Source organism: Ostrinia nubilalis, chromosome 15 (genome assembly GCF_963855985.1).
Source record: "Ostrinia nubilalis chromosome 15, ilOstNubi1.1, whole genome shotgun sequence".
NCBI classification, from domain to species: Eukaryota; Metazoa; Arthropoda; class Insecta; order Lepidoptera; family Crambidae; genus Ostrinia; species Ostrinia nubilalis.
In genome coordinates, this window is record NC_087102.1 from 7,727,379 (window position 1) to 7,749,170 (window position 21,792).

General features: G+C 35.1%; 1 protein-coding gene across 1 annotated transcript; it reads left to right on the top strand.

Annotated features, from left to right (window-relative positions):
• The first annotated feature begins 1,238 nt into the window (after nucleotides 1-1,238).
• LOC135078862 (sialin-like) lies at nucleotides 1,239-21,538 on the top strand. Its single transcript, XM_063973427.1, has 7 exons — nucleotides 1,239-1,428; nucleotides 18,064-18,190; nucleotides 18,667-18,760; nucleotides 19,140-19,382; nucleotides 19,661-19,966; nucleotides 20,286-20,807; nucleotides 21,113-21,538. Exons 1-7 carry the CDS (start codon nucleotides 1,401-1,403, stop codon nucleotides 21,353-21,355), a joined length of 1,563 nt encoding a protein of 520 aa, XP_063829497.1. The 5' UTR covers nucleotides 1,239-1,400; the 3' UTR covers nucleotides 21,356-21,538.
• Nucleotides 21,539-21,792: the final 254 nt, after the last annotated feature.

Below are 21,792 nucleotides of genomic sequence, written 5' to 3' on the forward strand. Positions count from 1 at the left end.
TATCATTGTAATAATGTATTACATAAACGTTTAAATACCCCAGAGATACTTATACATATAAATAATAATTACATGATACATCTAACAACGAAGTTATTATGTTATGATAGTGTGGAATTATCACCTGCACATGCAAAATGCAGGCTCAGTTCTTTTCTGTAAAATAAACACCCCCTTACTTACTAATAAGAATTACACGCGCGTTGAACACTTGTTTAAAGTTACGTTTAGTGTGGCCTTTTTTAGGGTCCTTATCAGGACTACGGAAGTTAAAAATAACGAAACTACGCGTAAAATATCAACGCGTGTGTAACTTTTACAGTAAGTTGGCGCGCGTACGGGTGACTTTTTTGTTGACGAGGTAGTATTATCCGTGATTTAGTCTGTTTCTTTTACACCTAGAGAGATAATGACTTGGTTACAAAAGTCGACCCGTGCGCGCGTGCCGAGGTGGAAAGTGTTTGCTATGATAAATTCAGAAGGCGCCAGTGGTGTAGTCGCTATGCTCGAAAAATAAAATACTGTGGCTATCTGGCTGGCTATTCAGATATTTTTCTTTTATTTGTATCATATCGTATCATAATATGTACAATTAATTATCCAGCTGGCTTTCAAATTACTTTCTAGGTCATCTGGAAGGTTTATTTGTCGATAAAATAGATGTACCTAAGTAATAATATTTTTAAAACTTCTACTCAATTTGAGAGCGTTTACTCAACAAAACCAAAACGAGGCGAGGAAGGGTAGCTTGATAAGTAACATATTTTAGGATACATAAGATGGCAATGGGACAAAATCTTACTCGTTTGAATATGTTTTCCTTTACAATTTTGATAGATACCTACTCATACCAATGCATGCAGGTAAGTATACAGCTGGTACCTTTTTGAGTTTAAATTTTTACTTCTTTCCTTTATACGTAATAGGTAATAGGTAACTGTAGGTAGGTAGACTATGTATGAGTAACTTACTGAAGTAAACATTACCTACATAAACATATTTTCCTTGAATTTCTTTTGAGTTTGGATGTTTATTGAACCTACCAGCTATAATATTAAGTAAGTAGGTAGTCATAGCGTTCTTTAGAATGGTGCAATCAGTGAGAATTGTTGATGGTTGCGATTGTTTTCCATTTTTAAAGGCGGAAGTGTGGCGATAATGTGACTCCGAGTTTTCGCGGCGTATGTTGACGATTCGACGTCCGCTGCGGAGGCCTGAGGTGCCTGAGGCCTGAGGCTGCACCGCGAGTCTGCGCGCACGCATTCCGCAATCGGTCGCGATCTATCCGCACGTAGCCACACTCACGCCGTGTCCGGACTTGCAAAATGTTCGTAACTAACCAGTGACAATAGAAATTGTGTTGTTTTCGAAGAAATAAATACTTTTTACATTCTGTAACAATGGCGATCATAACAATAAAATTTTTGGGTAAGTCACAATTTCTAAATATTACAAAATGTTGGGTAGTTTTAAGATAAGTGAGTAAATTAACCGGCTATGTACAAGAATTGAAATTTCAAGTAATATGTAGATTAAGTAGTGCATAAAATATTGATATTTTGCCACGGTCAAGTTCCAAAACAATACCAGCACAATGCAATGTAGTAAGTACCTAGTTAATTAATACGACACATTTTAAATAGTTTCAAATGAGAAAAGAGTTAAGAAACAGCGAATTGTATATGGCAAAGTGCTAAATAATATTTTAAAGTTATAAAGTCTTGTATAAAATGCTAACTGTCTATGGACACCAACTAATATTATCTTCTTTCTTTTTCTTTTCTTCGTATATTTTCTGCTGTCCACTTTGCAGTTTACTGGGACCAACTTGGCCTCTATTGGTTGTGTTTTTCTTGGAAGCCAAATTGTAGATACAGACAGACACACAGGAATTCCAGCGGTGAGAAGGAATAGTTCCGCAATAAGCTAGAAAATATGAAAAAATAATTTGCTTTCCTTTTCTTTATCCAAATAATACAATATAATAGGGGGCTAAACACACACAAAACTTAAGTGGTTACTTAAGTAATGTGGTTTAAAAGTAAAGGTAGGTTTTGTGAGGATATGTGAGGCCATAGTTATCATTTCGCGGGTCTCAAACTCCAGTATCTTTTCCGTGTAGTAACAGACTGATAGTTATATTACATCACATAGGTAAATTAGCATGGAAAATACTTACTTACATTTAAATTCGTCATTATTAAGATTAGAATATTTACATGGATAGTTTCGGTTTCATTTATGTGTAATTTCTGTTTTCTATTAGACATGCAATATCAACCGGTTTTAAATGGAGGTGCTAGAAAACTCCGCTAAGATGTTAATAATTTGCCATCTATTAACTGTACCTACCAAATAAGCAGATACAATCATCTAATATTTTGTGGAAAGTCGAATCTATTGCAGCAACTTAAGATGTGAAAGTGTTAATCTTGATGCGCTGCCTAATTATCCATAGGTACTCGTACATTTTTAACCGACTTCAAAAAAAGGAGGAGGTTCTCAATTCGAGTGTATGTTTTTACTACAGTGAATTTTCTCATTGACTCCTCACTCAATGTATTATAATTTACAAATTCTAGTGAACCTGACATTTCTATTTATTATTTATGCGTGAATATCCTCGGACATAGGTGCATTGTTAGGTATGTATTTTAGTCAAGAATTTACCTTACTCGTCCTGCCAGAAATAAAATCTTTTTAGATGGTCTTATTTGAAATGCTTCTTGGTTTAGAGCATTAGCATAAACGAATTAATGATCAAATGGGTTTGCTGGGCTGCTGGGATGACATTAATTTATATGTATTTGAGAGCTCATTGGGGATTATTTTTCAGGTCGCCATATTATGTCGCAATGATCGATTTATTGGCATCATGTTGTTTTTTTAATGTCGCATCCTACCTAAGGTCAGAAACCATGTTGCCAAGTTTTTCGCGCGAGGGCATTTAATAATTTAAATCACCTGAAGTCAATGTTATACGCAAATGACCAAAAATATTTACAAAACGCATCTCCGCCAATGCGTCGCCGCCCTCGAAAAAGGATGCCCTCATTTCTTGAAGCTGCAGTTTGAATGAGTTCTGTGTTCTCGCTGCCGGTGATTACATTGTGAATTTTGTTGCGGAATGAAAAGTGTTTTAACTTTTAAAATAACACTTCGTAAATCGATAGGTAATGGTTTGTAGGAAATAGTCAAATGCCCCATTAGTAAGTAATGGATAAACTAAAGGCGTTAACTAACTTTATTTCCTACGGTATTACTACATTAAATTACACCTAACGTAATATCAACTTATTAACCCCTGATGGAAGGATAGACCGAATACCTAAATAAAAATAATGAAGGATTTTTTAAACTTGAATTTTTAGATGAAACAAAAATTATTTAATAAGTAGGTATCCTGCGAACCTGCATTGTTGACTTGACACCGTTACCATTTAGTACCTTCAGTTTTCACATGACCATCTTTATTACCGGTGGGTTTATATATTCACTTGAGTTTTGGAACTGTTATTTTGATAAAATTTAATATCATCTCCTAAAGGTGCGCATCGCTTTTTTTACACTTTTAACTTACGCGAACTTGCTGTTATCTTTTCGCATTTTAATAAAGATATTCAGCACTTTAATTAGCAGATTAATTTCTCATCTTATAGTGTAACTCGAAGTTTAGCAGAATTTCCCGAAAAACACGGAAGTTTTTATTTTTGAAACATTTTGTTTGTGTCACTTGTCGTCATAACAAACAAATCACATTTGCTGATTATAAAAAAGATTCCCATTAAGTTAATGTAACTATGATTGCTATCATCCGTGTGCCCATAACAAGTGCTGCAGTGATAGCGCAGTTTCTATAAAAGGCAGGTAATAATTATAGTGACCGCTTAGAATATTATAAACTCAATATCTTCATCATTTCCTCAGTCAATAAGAATTATTTTTTTATTGTAGCTTAGCTACCTACTTAAAGGGATGTTTCCTGGGTCAAAAAGCAAGAGTTTTAATTAGTCCGTCAGTTAACTTATCAAAAAATACTCTACACGTATTTTTCACTTTTTCAAAGTAATGAAAATTTAAAGAGATAAAGCGCGCCAAAGTTCATAAGAAGAGGCCCGTGACATCAATGCGTGCATAAAAGTGCCGCACGTTGTGACGTCGTGCGATACTTCAACGCACCATAACTATGTAATTATTTGTTAGATTGACAAATAAAAATATATGTGTCCAATATTTTTTGATATTAAACATGACGGACTAAAAAAAATTTTTTAGGAAACTAGCCTGTAAACTGGACCTTCATTTTCATCAGAAAATTGTTAAAGTTTTTTGAACAAGTGGTTTATGAACGTTCTGAAAATATCAGTCAGTGCCTAAACTTGAGTTAGTAGGTTTTTATAATTAGTGTTTAGGTAATGCTGATAACTGCGATATGGAAAATAACTACGATGCTTCGCCTATTTCCAACCCTCGATAAAAGTTTGCGCTTGCAAGGAATTTCATTGTGCTTTTCGCAAAAAAGCCTGCTACTTTCGGCAGGCTGATGCCTAGTTGTACCTATAATCTTCTAAAATTACATTACATTATGAACATTGGTGTAAATGATTAAGTGTTTGGTTAAGCCGTCCGATTCTTTAGTCTGGGACGGACATGCAAATTATGTCAACAAAGCCGCGGTGGGCTCGGAGGTGTTATCAAATACGCGTGCGGCTGGCTCTGTAAACCTCACGATAAAGAATTTTCATCCAACGCCAACCAGCCAATTGAACGTGATTTTATTGGATTTTTATCTCGGTGCAAGAGAAAACGGCTGTTATATTAAAATTTATAGCGAGAAATGCGCGGAATATTCCGTAGTGAGTAGGTTTAAGTTTACATACCTAAAGATCCCTTAAACGCGACAAAATATGGGTAGGTGGTACTGACCACAGTACAGTTACCTTATCGTATATAATTACACAATATCACAATACGAATATTTACTTACCCCATATGGCCTACCTACTTATTGGAAATCTGTAGCAAGTCTAGAGGTTAAAAGTACACACATAAGTATTACCTTAACTGCGCTACGTAAAAAAAAGTACATGCTACATTTTATTAAGTAATATTTTAACATAAATAATACATTATTTATTAAACGTATTCAAGATTAGATCTAGATGTACTAGTCCCACGCACGTACAGGCCTGTACGAGTTACTATCCCCAAGTGACTCTTTGTAAATTTATATTTTCTTGCGTAGATACTAACAAAGTATGCATAAAGTTCGCAAGTTATAGACATTGTTTGAGGTAAATTGCGGTAAAATATAGAATTTTATGAGAGATCAAACAGTAAATGACCAAGTCAAACGCACATGTAAGTACAGATGATACGGGAGTGCCATGTAGGTACTACATTATGTAGTTTTCGAGGTCGCAGTACAAATTGGCAATGACATTGAATGGACATTATTTATTGTCACCGTTACTTTGTGAGATTGTGCGGTTAACATTTGAACATGAAAAAACCACTGGTACTTACTTAATGGTCTTCGTAATACCACAGTTAATATAATACAAGCAAGCAAAGGGAAAAACAAAATAGCGTCAGTGGGAAAATCACAATTTCATTTCAGAGCTGATAATATCTACATCCAAAAATAAATACATAAACTGTCCCTTAATTATATTTACCTGTTTCTCATTAAGCACGTTGAACCCATTTGGAAGATAATCCAAGAAACAAAACAAGTAATTTATAAAACGTGACTTCACGTCATAACAGTTTAACAATACTAAATCATTATTTAAGTTAACACCTTATTGCAAGTGTATTGTGTGACATGGGTGACTATTATATTATTTAAATATATCCAATGTAATCATGTCTTTAGTAAGATAGATGTTCATGCACACTGCAAATAGTCGATTATGATTCAGGATAACTATGACATACCTAGTTGTTGCAATTCACGAAGGCACGGTACGAAGGCGAGTGAGCTTTACATGTGTGGTGGCTAGCTACTGTTGGTTTTTCAAAAGTTTTGACAGACATTACACTATCGTTATGTGCATGTACGTACACGTACACACACAATTAAGCTCACTCGCATTTGTGAGTTGAAAGAACTATACCAATGTAGAGACTTTCATGGGAAACCAAACTCAAAACGGGAAACCGATCGTGCCTCTGCTAACTGTAAGAATTCTGAGCAGTATTATACCGGCTTTATTAGGTATAAACACAGCCATGGTCGTGTCAGGGAGTACCACACACACACGACTACACAGAAATAAACTAAGTAGAGCTTAGCGAAATCGGATAAACATTTTATAATAATAAATACGTATATTTATGTAAGTACATTGATGTAAATATCGGTCCAAGAGTCGAAAAATCAAGTATTAGGTACTAGACTACTAACATTTTAACAATTTCTAGCCATGAGTAAATGTGCCGTTTTAAATCCACTCATTCTCAATCAAAACTTGTAACTTCAGGATTTTCTACAAATGGCGTCAAAAATGTTGGAGTACACTATTGTTGCCTATTGGGTATTTTGAAAATTTTGGCAGATAAGTACTTGTGTACATCCTAAAATGGTATATAAACAATACAAGACTAAGAAAGAAAAGGAATTTCAATTGAAAGGAAACGCACATTAATTAAACACATTTTTCGTGGCTCTTGCTCATCACGAGTGAGTTTCAAAGAAGCACTATTTAAAAATCTATCTAGGTATAAATGGTTAAAATCTAGTCCATTGAATACCGTACCTGTCTGTTGGCATCCCAGATAAGTATGCAAATAAGTATGTACATTTGAACGTGTTTGGTAGCGCAGATACGCAAATGGTTTTTTTGTTAACTCGTTTAACCACCTTGTAAATAATCTGTTATGGTATTAAATACATATTCAAAATAAATATTTCTTTTTAAAATATATTGTTGAATAATTTAAATTAATGAGATGACGTGACTTTTTAATTTACGTAGTAATAAGGCCAACTATTATCCACTGTAACTAAAGGTTGTTACATAATTTGAACACCGTTATTTTTTCATTTGAATCAAAGACTTGTCTGAAAATGTGTGAAATGATTTTTCATTTATTAAAACAAAGTCCCTTTGTTGAACTGCTTGAACCCGCGATCCATCGCTTGGCATGTGACTCTACTTTCATTGGGTTAGTCTAACGACGCATTATTTGTTGCTGAAATGACAATTCATTAGGAATAGAGAAAACATATATTACATAGTTACGCCTAATTGTACCTTGTGTGTTCCTTTTCTTCTGTTATGTTATTTGTTTGGTGTGCAATAAAGTGTATTTATTATTATTATTATAGTTAGAGGTTTTCCGATTTCCACGTAGAACCTGTGTTTCATAGATACCTATCTAAGTATATTAATTTGGTGCTCTTCGTGTAACAAAAAGTAAGGTAATTAAAGTATTACTCTGATATGCCATTGTTTACAGAATTAACTAAATTTTTCAGTTATTTAAAATAAACAAAACTTAAAGAGCCCTTAAGTTACTACTTTAATATGACTGTGAGCGAAAACAAAGTTCTTATCTACCTAAAATGTGATATTTACCTCGTGGGTCCAATCCATCGTACTATAAATAAACGACCAAAGGTTATGCAGGTATAGTGGGGTGATAAACAAAGGTTATACAGACTTGTTATACCTTCATAATCCATAATACCTACACTCGGAAAACTAATACAAATACATATGTATTTTCTTTTAGCTCTATCTCTAGAATAGGTACACTTGAAGTATAATGAAGAATAATCTCAGAAAACGTTTTGACATTGACCCGTGCTGAGGAAAGCCGGAAAACGCAACGCTTTGTTGTTGGAACAGACTTTAATAATACTTAAATAAGTTTATTTAATTTATTTAAGCACTTTAAATAGGTGCTATTGAATTGGACAAGTGGTTTTGTTGGTTTTTGTCTTCTTAATGGATTTTGTTGATTTTGCTTGTATTTTGTCGAAACTGCAAAGGAACGGAGAGAGGCAGTTCGGGGTGATATTGAGAATAACCTGCCATTTTTTATTTAATAAAATCCAGAATAGGATTTGAAGGCCTAACGGAAATTAAAAGTTTTATGTATGATGTGTAATTATTATTATGGCCAGTGTACCCAAGTATGTAGTCGTACTAAAGTTTAGTTGGTCAGTAATTATATCACAGATTTAGGCTGGGTTGCACCATCTTACTTTAGCTTTAACAATCGTCAAAAATCTGTCAAACTCCAAAAAAAAAACACCCGTTATCGTACCAGTTACGGTTAAAGTTAGGTGGTGCAACTCAGCCTTAGACTATTTACCTATCCGACTGCGCCAGAAGGAGGTTTATGTTTTTTATTAGTTATAAATAGTAGAGTTTACAAAATAATGAACGTTTTATTTATAGCAAACGAATTCAATGTCACGGAATTTTACCCGCGTATAGAAGTATAGAGTTAGGATGGAGTTAGTAAAGGAAGACAACGTGCACGTAATATTACGTTAAAACAATTAGGTGCGGTCGGACGCCCAACATAATTCTGATGTCCACATTAGCCATGTCATCGTTGCTACTACCACAGATGACATTCTTGAACTGAAACAAGAAAAGGTAGGAGGTGCTTAAGTTGTTAGGTTTACACATTTTTAGGCTACAAATACTATATTTCCAGCAACTACCACACCATTAACTAAGGTCTGAAAATGTATGTGTGAACTTTGTGTACTAATACCTTAGAACAAACACACAAACGATGCTTGCATAAAGTGCTGTGATTGGTTCGTGTGTCACTTTGTGCGTCCAGGCGCACTGTGAGACCTCATAGTAATGTTTGTGAATACAGGCGTATGAATTGGTCCAATTAAAGGCAACGATTTTAAGCAAAAATTAAGTCAAATGTATTTATTTCTCTAGTAACATATACTTGTTGTAATGTTTATTTCAATCTAGAACTAGGTATAATAAACAAAGTTGTATTTGTACGAGAGCTTTCTGAAAACCTGGGATATCGTTGTAACAATAAATACAATAGAGCAGGACATAATCATAAAGGGATATTGAACTTGCCAGAATATTATTAAAATTGCATTTGCGAAAGGAAAATACTTTTTTGTCTACGAAAAATCATCAAATCTCATGGAGGCTCGATGAAAAAAGGTTCAGAAATCCTGATGCGGATCAATTACCTACATATTATGAGTTATGACCCGTGGTTACGTCCTTTTAGGCAGTAAATAAGATTGTCGTGCTCGAGTTAGGTGTACGGCGATAAGAAGGCGACAATTTAACTTAAATGCAGTGTTATTACAGGCCATATCATAATAACGGTATATTTTAGATTGTGTTCTCTCGAGTAGTTTTTATACCAGCAACGAGAAAAAAATGTGAGAATGGAGAGAATTGATTGAGAGATGTGATGCTTCACGAAAAACTGAACGGATTATCTTGAAACTTTACAATGTTATAACATATACTTACATCTACATGCAGTAAATATTGTAAATATGACATACTTAATGCGAGTAATTCTGAAACACCTCAGTTAAAAGAAGTAATACTATTTGCAGGTGTACAAATACGCCCACAATAGTGACCTAATAAAATTTTTGCTATTCAAGGATTTGCCACACTGGTTGCGTTCTGCGGTCTGCGATAAAGTCAAAGCGAAAGCATACCGCATCCTGTATGAACAATATTGTCGGTCAGGGCAAATCCTTACCCGTAATTGGTGTAAAGCTTTATATTCAGATAGTTAATAAGTCAATTAACACTGTTTGTTTTCTGATTAAAGTAAAATAAAATAAAATAAAAAGTAAGTTGCCTAAATGAGAGCGCGGATTTAACCGTTTAATTACATGGTATCACACAGGCCTTTACAATATTCAATGGTGATGAACATTTTTTGACACAACTCGATAAACTTTTGGAGACTGAAAAATTATACTTTTAATCGCTCTACCACCCTTACATTATAAATCATAATTATTATGAATCAAATTACTAGTAACCCTGTATAACTTTAAGATAAAGATTTACAATTAAGACATAAAAACTTACCTTCTTTTTTAAAAATTATTGATCTTTTTACTTGTTTACATAATCTCTGATTTAGAAATTATGCCAAAAATGACAATGACACTTTGGATGGCAACAAAACTAAAATTTACTTCGTTTTGAATACTATTATTCAATATTGAATTATGGATTAGCTGTTTTCATTTAAATTGATTTTACATTATAAAAGTTTGTAGCAAAATGAAATACGACCAAGAACGGCACGTGCGACAAACATTTGGTTAGTTGTAGTTTTCAGTATTTACGTTCGGATACATTTCGGATATCATTGAAGTAATATTACTACGTATAGAACAGCGGGTCTAGTCAAAACGCACTTTAAAATCGCAAACCCATCGCAAACCAGTCGCAAACAAATAAACAAATCGCAAAAGAGGTCGATAATAAAAAAGGCTTAGTCAAACGGCAAAAAATCGAATCGCATTGCCCTACCTATCGATAATCGAAAGACTGGTTTGAAATTTCCCATACAAAGGCTTAGCCAACATGCATTTAAGACTCAATCAAAATCGAATCGAATCGCAACACCCGCCATTTTCATTGCGATTACTAAAACCCCGGTGATAAGCTTGGATTCGATCGAAAACCAATAGGGTGAGTTGCACCACATAACTTTAAACGTAACTATGACGTTAACCGGTGTTTTTTGTATGGAGTTTGACAGATTTTAGACGTTTGTCAAAGTTAAACTAAGATGGTGCAACCCACCCTAAGGCTGTTTTGACAAATCCGTATCGCGATGTCGTTTTGACAGCTAGTTTGACAGCGAAGCATAGACGTAAACAGAAAGAAGGAAGAAACTAATTTAAAAAAAAAAGCTAGAAAAAGTAAAAACAATCGCAAATTCATAGACATTTTTTAACTTTTCAACCGACTTCAAAAAAAGGAGGAGGTTCTCAATTCGACAAGTATGTTTTTTTTTTTTTTTTTTTTCTATGTTTGTTACGCGATAACTCCGCCAATTATGAACCGATTTGAACAAATCTTTTTTCTGCGTATAGGTAATACCTCAAGGGTGGTCCCATTTAAATTTAATAATAGAAAAAACAACCCCCAAGGGTGGAAAATTGGGGATGAACTTTTTTATACGCAATATCTCCGCCGATTATAAATCAATTTGAACGATTATTTTTTTGTTGAATAGGTATTATCAAAAGGGTGGTTTCATGCGAATTTGAAGAAAATATTTCACCCCCAAGGGTGGAAAATTGGGGATGAACTTTTTTATACGCAATATTTTCAATTTTTAGTTTTTTTTTGTGTTAACGCATTTGAAGTCGGTTTTATTTTTTTAAAAAGTTAATTATATTCGATTTTGAATGAACTTTTATATCGCCGCGTCGTTGGTGGTTCAATGTGCATTTTCAACCGACTTCAAAAAAGGAGGAGGTTCTCAATTCGACCCGTATGTTTTTTTTTTTTTTTTTTTTCTATGTTTGTTACGCGATAACTCCGCCAATTATGAACCGATTTGAACAAATCTTTTTTCGGCGTATAGGTAATACCTCAAGGGTGGTCCCATTTAAATTTAATAATAGAAAAAACAACCCCCAAGGGTGGAAAATTGGGGATGAACTTTTTTATACGCAATATCTCCGCCGATTATAAATCAATTTGACTGATTATTTTTTTGTTGAATAGGTATTATCAAAAGGGTGGTTTCATGCGAATTTGAAGAAAATATTTCACCCCCAAGGGTGGAAAATTGGGGATGAACTTTTTTATACGCAATATTTTTAATTTTTAGTTTTTTTATGTGTTCACGCATTTGAAGTCGGTTTTATTTTTTTTAAAAGTTAATTATGGCTGCCATTTTCCGATCGAATCGAATTACTGGTGACGCGGCGACTGACATTAGTGAAAACTTCCTATTGGTTTGGGATGGCATTTTGACTAGACCCACAGACATCGCGAACAAAATATGTGCAGTGCGGGGTGCGGGGCGGGAATTTGACGGACAGCTGTCAGTCAAATCCATGACTATCAAGTTTTATAATTTATGGCGATAAAATCTGCACCAGAAAATGTCGTACTTCATTGCTAGGATTGCGCGAATAGTGACGTTCCTGCGGTCGCCTCATCATAGACATTACGAATCGATTGTGAAAATAAACAAATCGACTAAATTGTGTTATTTATAATTTTCATGGTGCTCAATAGCAAAAATGTTCAGCTATAGCCTGACCAGGAACATAAAAACCCTCGCCATGTTGCGGAAAACTAATGGTACTAATTTCTTTTAATGGCAACAGTAACTGAAAACTTCATTGACATGTCACCTTGCATGTCAGTCTATTGCTGTCAAAGTGTAAACAAACTTTATTTTAAATGTGCGCAATTGGTTTTATGAATTAAATTGCTAAAATATTTTTATAGTCGTGAAAGAAAAGTGGTTCACAATGTGTTAAAGTATTTGTCGAAGAGAAATACTAAGGGTTCGGACAATATTTTCATTGAATAATGTTCCGACAAAGGTTGTCAAATTGACTGACATGTTTATCGTATAGTACAGTCCACTATGAAAATTAGCTGTGGTTTGTTTCAACTACCTATTTTAAATTTTTTTTGTCACTTTCTAAGTGTTGAATTTTATAGGATTGGGAAAGAAGTAAGTAAGTAAGCGTTCATGAGCAGACATTGCAGTTGAATATTCAAGTTCTGAATTTGATTATTGATGAATAATAAAATAAATTCTACTAGCTCGATTGATGGTTTCATTTAATTTATTTAAATCAGGCTACCTATAATAATATTTTTTCGTTAATTTATGAAAATATCAAATTAGCCCGTAATCCTGAATCCTGATACATAAAGTTAGCCTATTAATTTAACACAGGTACGACTGTACTCAGTGTTGCACTATCAAATGCAATTGACGCGCCTCTGTGCCAGGGTTTTTATGTTCCTGGTCAGGCTATACTTACATTATTTTCTTTGATTATATTGTGCGTTTCCTGTAATGTAATCTAAGCGCCCCTCCCTTAGACTAATAATTAGCCCTCCTAGACAAGTGACAAAACGTGGCAGGTGAAAAATTCGAAATCACTTCGCTCTGCCGTTTTTTGGTGTTAGTTACTTCACTCTGTGATGCGATTTTAAAATTACAACTGGCGATTCCGAATTCACAACTGAGGGGACTGTGGCTAATCGTGTTACTTGTGCTACACAAGTGCGTATGGGCTTCATACTGATGCTTAAGCCTTTAATTATTTTTCTTCCCGATTAAAATCTAATGTAATCGATAATCGCCTTGAGAATCGTTGTGGTATTTTCTAATTCGATAAAAAAATGTCCCATCTCTAGTTTAAAACTGTCATCCAACAGCGCACGAAATATTATAAGTTATAGATAATGATACCATTACAGAGGCGACACTTCGTTTACGTTTAGATTCTGCCTATTGAATTGGATACTGTAAGGAAACATCGTCATCATCATTTTAGCTACTGGACGTCCACTGCTGAACAAAGGCCTCCTCCAATGATTTCCACATCGCCCAGTTGATAGTGGCCTGCACCCAGCGTCTTCCTGCTATCTTTAGTCAGTCCATCTTGAGATTTTAGAAAAATTCCCACTCGTCACGGTAGGGACAAAGTTAGGGATGACCCACGCCTCCACTCCAGAACCTTTCTGATTTTCAGTTATTTTATTGTCACTATTGTTAACTATCTCAGCGGTTGAGTACTCGTATAATAGCTGTACCTCAATTCTATACAAAGTGAGGTAGAAGTTACGGGACTATTCCCACCTCTCTCTTCTCCTTTCTGTGCATCTCCTGTGTAGCTAGCATCTAGATTAGTTGATTTAAAGCCAAGATATTATATCAGTTTTTAGGTAATAACTAAGTGCATCTAAAAATGGAAAAAGTAAGTTCACTTTCTAGTTTTTTGTAACATTGAAAAATCTAAAAAGAATCATATTTTTTTTACGTTCTAGTTTATACTTATGGGTCCTGTACATCGGTAGATTTTGCTAAATAAATGAATCCATCGGGACTCAGAAACTTAAAAAATTAAAATAGCTGTAATTTTTTAATAGTAGGGATAAAATGTTTCATCAGTGGATTTGTCGATAAAATTGATCAATTATTACCGCGTCCTAATGGCCGACCCACACTGGTGACCAGACACACTGTATAATTATTATAATTTTAGCCTATCTCGTGAGCTAGGTGTCAATAATTTTACTAAATAACCCGATTTACTAACTAACCAGTCGCATACCAACAACAGCAGTGAGATTCAAACAAGTTTGATCCATGATGCCGCACGACTATTGTGTGAGCCCACTCGTAACCCAAGCTTATTTAGCTTAACACGAGGGGCTGGACGGGACTGGGGACTATCTATTAGTAATTTGTGCAATAAAAATTGCTAATAATCTTTTAAAAAAATCTTTTTATTGCTTTATTTAACCTTCCTTTTGTATACTAATTTATGCGTCAGTGTCAAGTCTGCGATTTTTATTCTTTGAAATTTTCGTAAAATGGCTGCCGCCGCGGTGACGCCTTGTAATTGACAAATTAAAATTAACTTACGGCCGAATACTGAAACGCTACTCAAATCTTTCACTCAGCTGACGGGCTCCTAAATTTAAGTATCCTTCAATTTTAAATGGTATTCTCAAACGCCACTCAACGGATTTGAAGCCGTGATCAGCTAAGCAGCTCTCAAATGTTTACATAATGGCAACATTTGCCAAAAAAAGTATGTTTTCATTTACACAAATGATAACTTTACGTTTTTTATACATTACACGCAGCATCGTTTGGTTATGTATTGTCTTTTATGGAAATATACTCAATCAACTTAACATAGAACAGTTTATTTTGTTTCTATTATATATAAATCTCGTTTTGTCATATAAAAAAATTAATGCTTGCATTTTTATTTAATTAAAAAAATAATTTTAAAGGTAATACTTTTTATAGTTGAAATCTATTAAGTGGCGATCGTGGACCGAAACGTAACCCCAATTGACATTTATCATTGTTGACAGAGCATCAAATTGACAAATCAACAACTCTTGGAAATGCTGCTATGCGATGTCCCCTTATTCCTCAGAAATAGGCATGTTTATGTATTGCGATTTCATAGCAGCTATTTTGGTTGTTACTTCGTGCACTATACGATGCACAGTTGGCTGTTAGATGTGGAAGATATCACCTAGTACACGTTCATAACTTCCCGTTGCGTAGAACAGTAGGGTTATAATAAGTATTTGGTCCACTGGTTGTATGGCGTTTGGTGAGGGGTTTCAAAGAGCTTCCAAATTATGAATCCAGAAACAACACCGTTTCTTTAGAGACGCGGAACCTCGCTCGGAATTGCATGTCATTATAATAATATTTTTCAATAGCGTTCAGCCTTATTGCGTTCCTGCGATTAGATCTAGGTATTTCCTCGAGGCTCGAAAGAAATGATAACGATGACACACATTATTTACCACTATTTAGGTCGATTTAGGTCGATTTAGGTATAAGAATAGGATTTAAGATACCGGGCAAGCACTCTCAAATTTAACAGCTGCTTAAGACGATTTGACAGTTGTTTGAGTAATGCTTAGCGTTGAATGGCGTTTCAGTATGCGAAAATTCATTTGAGTGGCGTTTAAATGCAACTTAATTTGAGAGGTGCTTATAAATTGAGAACTGCTCAGATATTGTTTTGAGTATGCGAAATGTAAGTTTAGGAGCTGCTTAACTATTTGAGAAGCCGTCAAATATTTAAATGGCGTTTCAGTATTCGGTCGTTAGTGTTTTAAAGTGCATAAATGTACAACTTAATGGTAATAAGTCATTCCTTGATTTTTACTTAATATGTTTCTGGAGTTATTTGAACAGTATTTTCGTGTATTAGGATGGCATATTTTCAAAAAACAAAACTGCACTCAAGCGTGTTGTCACAGCAACCGCTGGGCACATACTAATTGAAGATCGGTCCGTGGACCTATTTGCGTGCCAGAAACAATCTAGTTGACATGTCTTCTCTAGTACGTAGTACATTATAACTCAATGATATTAATACATTTAGGTGTATGAGTATTTCATATTCCACGTCTCTACCATGGACCTATAAAAAAAGTCGGACGGATTCTCATCAACAAAATACTGTGACATTAGGATACACCAGCTTGCCTGTACGTACAGGTCGGCACGCACACATTCACACCCTGATACACCACTTCAAGTGCAAACTTCACACAGTTGACACATTTAAGCAGCGAAAAAACAACACGAATACGACATGTCTTGTGTGATGAAATTGTGTAAAAACCGTTCTGTTCGAACAAACAAAAATTAAGGAATCACATTTCACAGGCAAAATAATAATCCAATCACTTATTTCCCGACATTCAAATATTGAAATTAATTGAAATCAAACGTCATTCACTCGAAAAAATAATACGTCAAAGACCAGTGTTCTCAGTTATTTACGTGGGAAAATTACCCGAAATATGGGAAATTAATAATAATTTTACGACTTTTTAGTTATTTATTACGCATACTATGGAAATAAAATAATTTATCATAATAATTGTGTTTTAATGGGATATATTTTCATAGGCAAATTTGATCCTTCCCAAAAATGAGGAACTGCAAAATTCAAATTTTCTTACATTGATTGCAAGTCAGAGTCAGGTTGTATGTTAAAAAAAATCTATCAGAGATAATAATACCTAATATATTGATGATGCATAAGATTATGATTATAATGTACACAAGATTCGTAATTTGTAACTGCGTGAATCATTTTTGATCAACATTATGTAGGTACATACATACCCTGACACACTGACTTGCAAACAATGTAAGAAAATTTGAACATTGAAAATTTCGCGCCTCCTCAACGCATTCACCTTTCATCCTTTTAAAATGGCACGGAATAATTCTGTCTACATTTCCAACTAACATCTGCCGATCTATGTTTTTCTTAAAATAAATGGGTAAAATGTTTTGGCTAACATGGCATCCCTAAATTCACTCACACAATAGACAAACGCCAAAATTTTGCGTCACATTTTTGTTGTAGCGCGAGTTCCGTCCGCCTTTTTTTATAGGTCCATGGTCTCTACGTACACTTTCAAGAGCTTTAACTACTTTATCCTTCAATATCTCTAAAGCCATATGTTTCCCACTTCCCAGTATCCCCAAGAAAAAAAATTCATGAAGATGTGAAAATAATTTGCTCGCTTTGTGATAGGTTCTTTTTACACACCCGTTAGGTCTGAGTCATAGTTATGTGGTATATTCCAAAAGAGGATCAAAGTAATCGCATCTGAATATACTTGTGGATCTTGTTGACCATGTGTTTATTTCATCCGAAGATCGTAAAATTGGAGAAAATATTGTCATTGATATGAATACGTGTTACTTACGTAATGTAGAGACCAGCCATCCCTTGAATACAATTGGAAATCAATATTATTAAACTTTTTTCTTTAGATCTTGTAGTGGCAATATCAGCCTGTCAGACAGTTCGTTGTCCTATGCTAAGTGTGACCTTTGGTTAGCTCTATTCAAAATTTAATTGTTTAGCGATATGAAAGGATTAATATCTTCCATCATCTTTTCATAGCAATCTTTTCGGCACAGGTACAAACCGAAACATGAAACTAATTACTATGTTTTTAGTATTTTTTCTCATAAGAGCGATTTTACAGAATTTATCCATTATTTCAACTGTCGACAGTTATCCATTTAAATCTTTTGTTGGCTAATTTTTGCATGTAAAAAGTTTAATGTTATTGCACTGCGTAAAGAAAGACCCGAGTCAGGCATATTACACAGAACTTTAAGTATAGAATTGACAGTTATTACGACTGTTTAAGAACCGCTTGATAGTATAAATAGCATTTATTTCACGTACAGAATTCCTATACATATTTACGATAAATGTGTGTGATATTTTGAGTTATCTAAGGTAGGCGTTGATAAAAAGGAGTTGAGGAGGCCAAGGTGTATTAAAAACGTCAAATCTTCCAGATGTGGTGCCCGTGAGGTTTAACCTCTGGATTATGCTGTTCACCAGCTGCTGGGTGGCGTACATGCTGCGAGTCAACATGAGCCTCAACCTGATCGCAATGGTGCCGCAGGAAAAGGGAAATGCATCGTAAGATATTTTTATTTTGACGCTATGAACGCCGACGACCTTATGATAGAAGGAAGGCGCTGTATCCTGGCCGCCACCAACCGGCCATTGTGGAAATCATTAGTGAGGCATATGTTCAGCAGTGGACGTCATATCGCTGAAATAATGATGATGTTGATGAACGCTATGAAAGCTGAACTTCTTCGACGACGCCTAATTTCACTTTCACTAAGTTAGGGTTAGGTACGTCTGAAACCAAAAAAATATGTTCAACCTACTTAGTGCTTTTCACATTCACTGGTCATTTGACAAAAGTTTCCATCAAGAAATAAAATCAGGAATTTAATTATATCGGTAGACTAAAATACTGTGAATAATAAATAATAAACCTGTTAAATTATGCATAGTGATGTTGCAAATACACATGCAGTTCCTTCCATTTAAGATTAAATTGGTCATGCAAATGACTAAGTTATTAAATGCGTTCGTTTTGTTAGATCGCGATCGCAATGCGGCGCTAAAGATGATGCTGTGACAAATGAAACTCTTCACCATGTTGACATCACTGACGTCAGAGAAGCACCCAGGCAGGTAATTAATTGTTTAATTACTTGTAACAGTTTAACTTTGACATACTTAATTTGTTCATTGGTAATAATTATTATATTATTACGGATCCTTTTGATAAAATTCCATAAGATTTAAATAATTTGCAACTTGTTTTTATTCTGATTCCATAATAGGTAGTTACCTATATTTTATTGCGTCATAATCAATAAAGCGTTCAACTTGGTTAAGATGCACATACCATGAAAAAACAATAACAATGTCAAGAATATTCTATTGACGCAAACAATTTTCTAAATTGTTATCCATTCCATTCACTTACGTAGTTCATAATAAGCATAATACGCATTGAATATTATGAATAAGTTTTTTATACACCATTGTCAGTGGCCATTTGTTATAGGTACCGGGCGGGGAGCAGTTTGACTGGTCAGCCGAGCAACAAGCTCTCATTCTCGGAGCTTACTTTTGGTGTTATCCTGTGACGTCACTGGTGGGCGGCATGGCAGCCGAGCGCTGGGGGCCAAGATACGTGGTCCTCTTCAGCACCCTGGCCAGTGCAGTAATGACGTTTTTATCGCCAGTAGCAGCGAGATTGAATCATGTAGCCTTGATTGTGATAAGATTCTTGCTTGGATGTGCTGGGGTAAGTGGTCAATTATGGTTGTTCAACGACATTCGAGGGCAATTTCCACATAACAATGAGCTATATGGTTAAAGTTAAAAGTATTGTTGAAATAAATATTTTAAGCTGCTATACACACAAGCAACACGGAAAATATAGCGATAATATACCCGACGTGGTCATTATTATGTTTGTTTTGGATTTTGAGCTAATATTGACCATACATGAAAATATCTCTGAATTTGAATGTCTTAACCACAATTTAACTTCGAATATCTTCATATTGATAATTTTTTCAGGGTTTTATATACCCATCGCTACACGTGCTGGTGGCACGATGGGCACCACCTGCTGAGAAAGGAAAATTCGTAAGCGCTATGATGGGAGGAACATTAGGTACTGTGGTTACCTGGTCGCTCACGGGTCCTCTCATGGAGAAGTTCGGGTGGGCGTCAGCTTTTTATGTGCCTGGTGCCCTCACCTTGCTCTGGTGTGTCTTTTGGTGGTACTTAGTCGCTGACACACCTTCAGATCACCCCCGGATCACAGACGCTGAAAGGAAATATATTTTAGAGGCACTCGGAGACAAGGTCAAGAAATCAAAGGTAAAGATAATATTTGCAAAACAATTATCTAAAAGGCAAAATAGTCGCAGTTTGCTGCTATTTTAAATTACGTCGAATCCGTATGATTATAAGTACTAACCTTGGGTCTTTTTGTTCCATGACTAGTGGAACTCCCCAGCCTGTCTATGTAAATTTAATTAATCGAATTAAACACAAACGAACTAGTGACAATGGAATACCTACATGACATGAAATCTCTAGAGATACTAAAATGACAGACGATGCTCCCTGCTATTAGTCCCTTGGGACTAAGGAAAACAGTTGGCAACAAACTAATTAATAAACCTTTTCTTTTCAGGGGTTGCCTCCATTCAAAAGTATAATTACATCATTTCCTTTCCTGGCCATGGTGGTCCTTCATTATGGTAACCTGTGGGGACTATACTTTATTATGACAGTCGGACCAAAGTTCGTTTCAAGTGTACTGGGTTTTGAACTGTCCGCTGCTGGAGTAGTATCCGCGTTGCCTTATCTTGCAAGAATGTTCTTGGCAACCATATTTGGCGCGATAGGAGATTGTATATTGGCAAGGAATATGATGACGACAACTACAATAAGAAAATTCTTTTGCCTCTTCTCCCATATTCTCCCGGGAGTTCTGTTGGTTCTGCTGGTGTATGCCGGATGCTCAACGGTACTATCCGTGGCGCTGATCACAATGTCAATGGGATGCAACGGGGCTGCGACGCTCACAAACTTACAAAACCATCAGGATCTTGCTCCTAACTATGCCGGTACCCTGTACGGGGTAGCCAATTTTGTTGGAAGCACCGCTGGTTTCTTCACGCCAATGATTACAGCTTATTTCACCAGAAATGGGGTATGTGATCACATGATTTTATTTTTATTTTTAGTTATTTATTATTTAATATAGCAGACCTAAAACACGTCCTTTAGCCAAAGACTCAGAGTAGCTTTTAATTTGTCAGATGTCCCCGGATTTAAACGAATTTTTGAAAACAAAATTATCCCAAATGGTTTAGCTGTTGTCGAGCTTTGCATACATTTACCGGTTGTTTTTTACTGGTTAGACCGGTTAGAGCTTCTCAGGCAATTTTGATAAGTTATTTACAATATTTAGTTTGTATACGTATTGACGTTAATATCTGTATTTTGAACTTACAGAACAGTTTCGAGCATTGGCGTCCTGTTTTCTTTGTTGGAGCCTCAGTATACGTAGTATCTGCAATTTTCTTTATACTGTTTGGCACGGGCAATATACAGCCATGGAACTTTGGCAGAGAAGATACTACTGAAGGGAAAGAAGACAAAGAGAAGAATGGTGATCTCAAAGATATGAATGGAACTGCTCCAAAGAAATTAGATGGAAAAGACGTAAAAGAAACTTCATTAAACGTTGTAGGCTAATCATTTTAATCCGTAGACAGGTTATTATCACTTTTAGAAGAACAGTGAATTAATTAATTTGTAACGGATGTGTAAAACTTGTAATTTATGCAGATTCTTAGTTTTAATTGCCTATGAATTTATTCTAAACTATGACTGGACTCAAAAGTAGCGAACGTGAACGACGTGTGGCTGATTTTAATTGTGTGATATGTATAGTTTAGTTATATTATTACGACTGCTTGATTCAACACTAGTCGCTAAACACCTCGTACCAGAAGTTTGTTGATTAGGTATACTTGATTTTGTGGGCTTTTTTTCAAAAGTATTTTTGCAGACAGATTTCAAAATTGATCAGGAAATGTTAATCACAGGATTTTAGTTTACTCAATCTAGTTTATCTAGCCGCAGACGATGTTTACGTATTATCACGGCTTTTATCAATTTAGGTGACTTTT

Bases quoted from the DNA above. Each gene is read 5' to 3' on its own strand.
- LOC135078862 (XM_063973427.1), top strand. From the start codon at position 1,401: ATGGCGATCATAACAATAAAATTTTTGG. The intron at 19,967-20,285 runs GTAAAGATAATA...TTTTCTTTTCAG, and splicing joins ACAAGGTCAAGAAATCAAAG to GGGTTGCCTCCATTCAAAAG. The intron at 20,808-21,112 runs GTATGTGATCAC...TTGAACTTACAG, and splicing joins CTTATTTCACCAGAAATGGG to AACAGTTTCGAGCATTGGCG.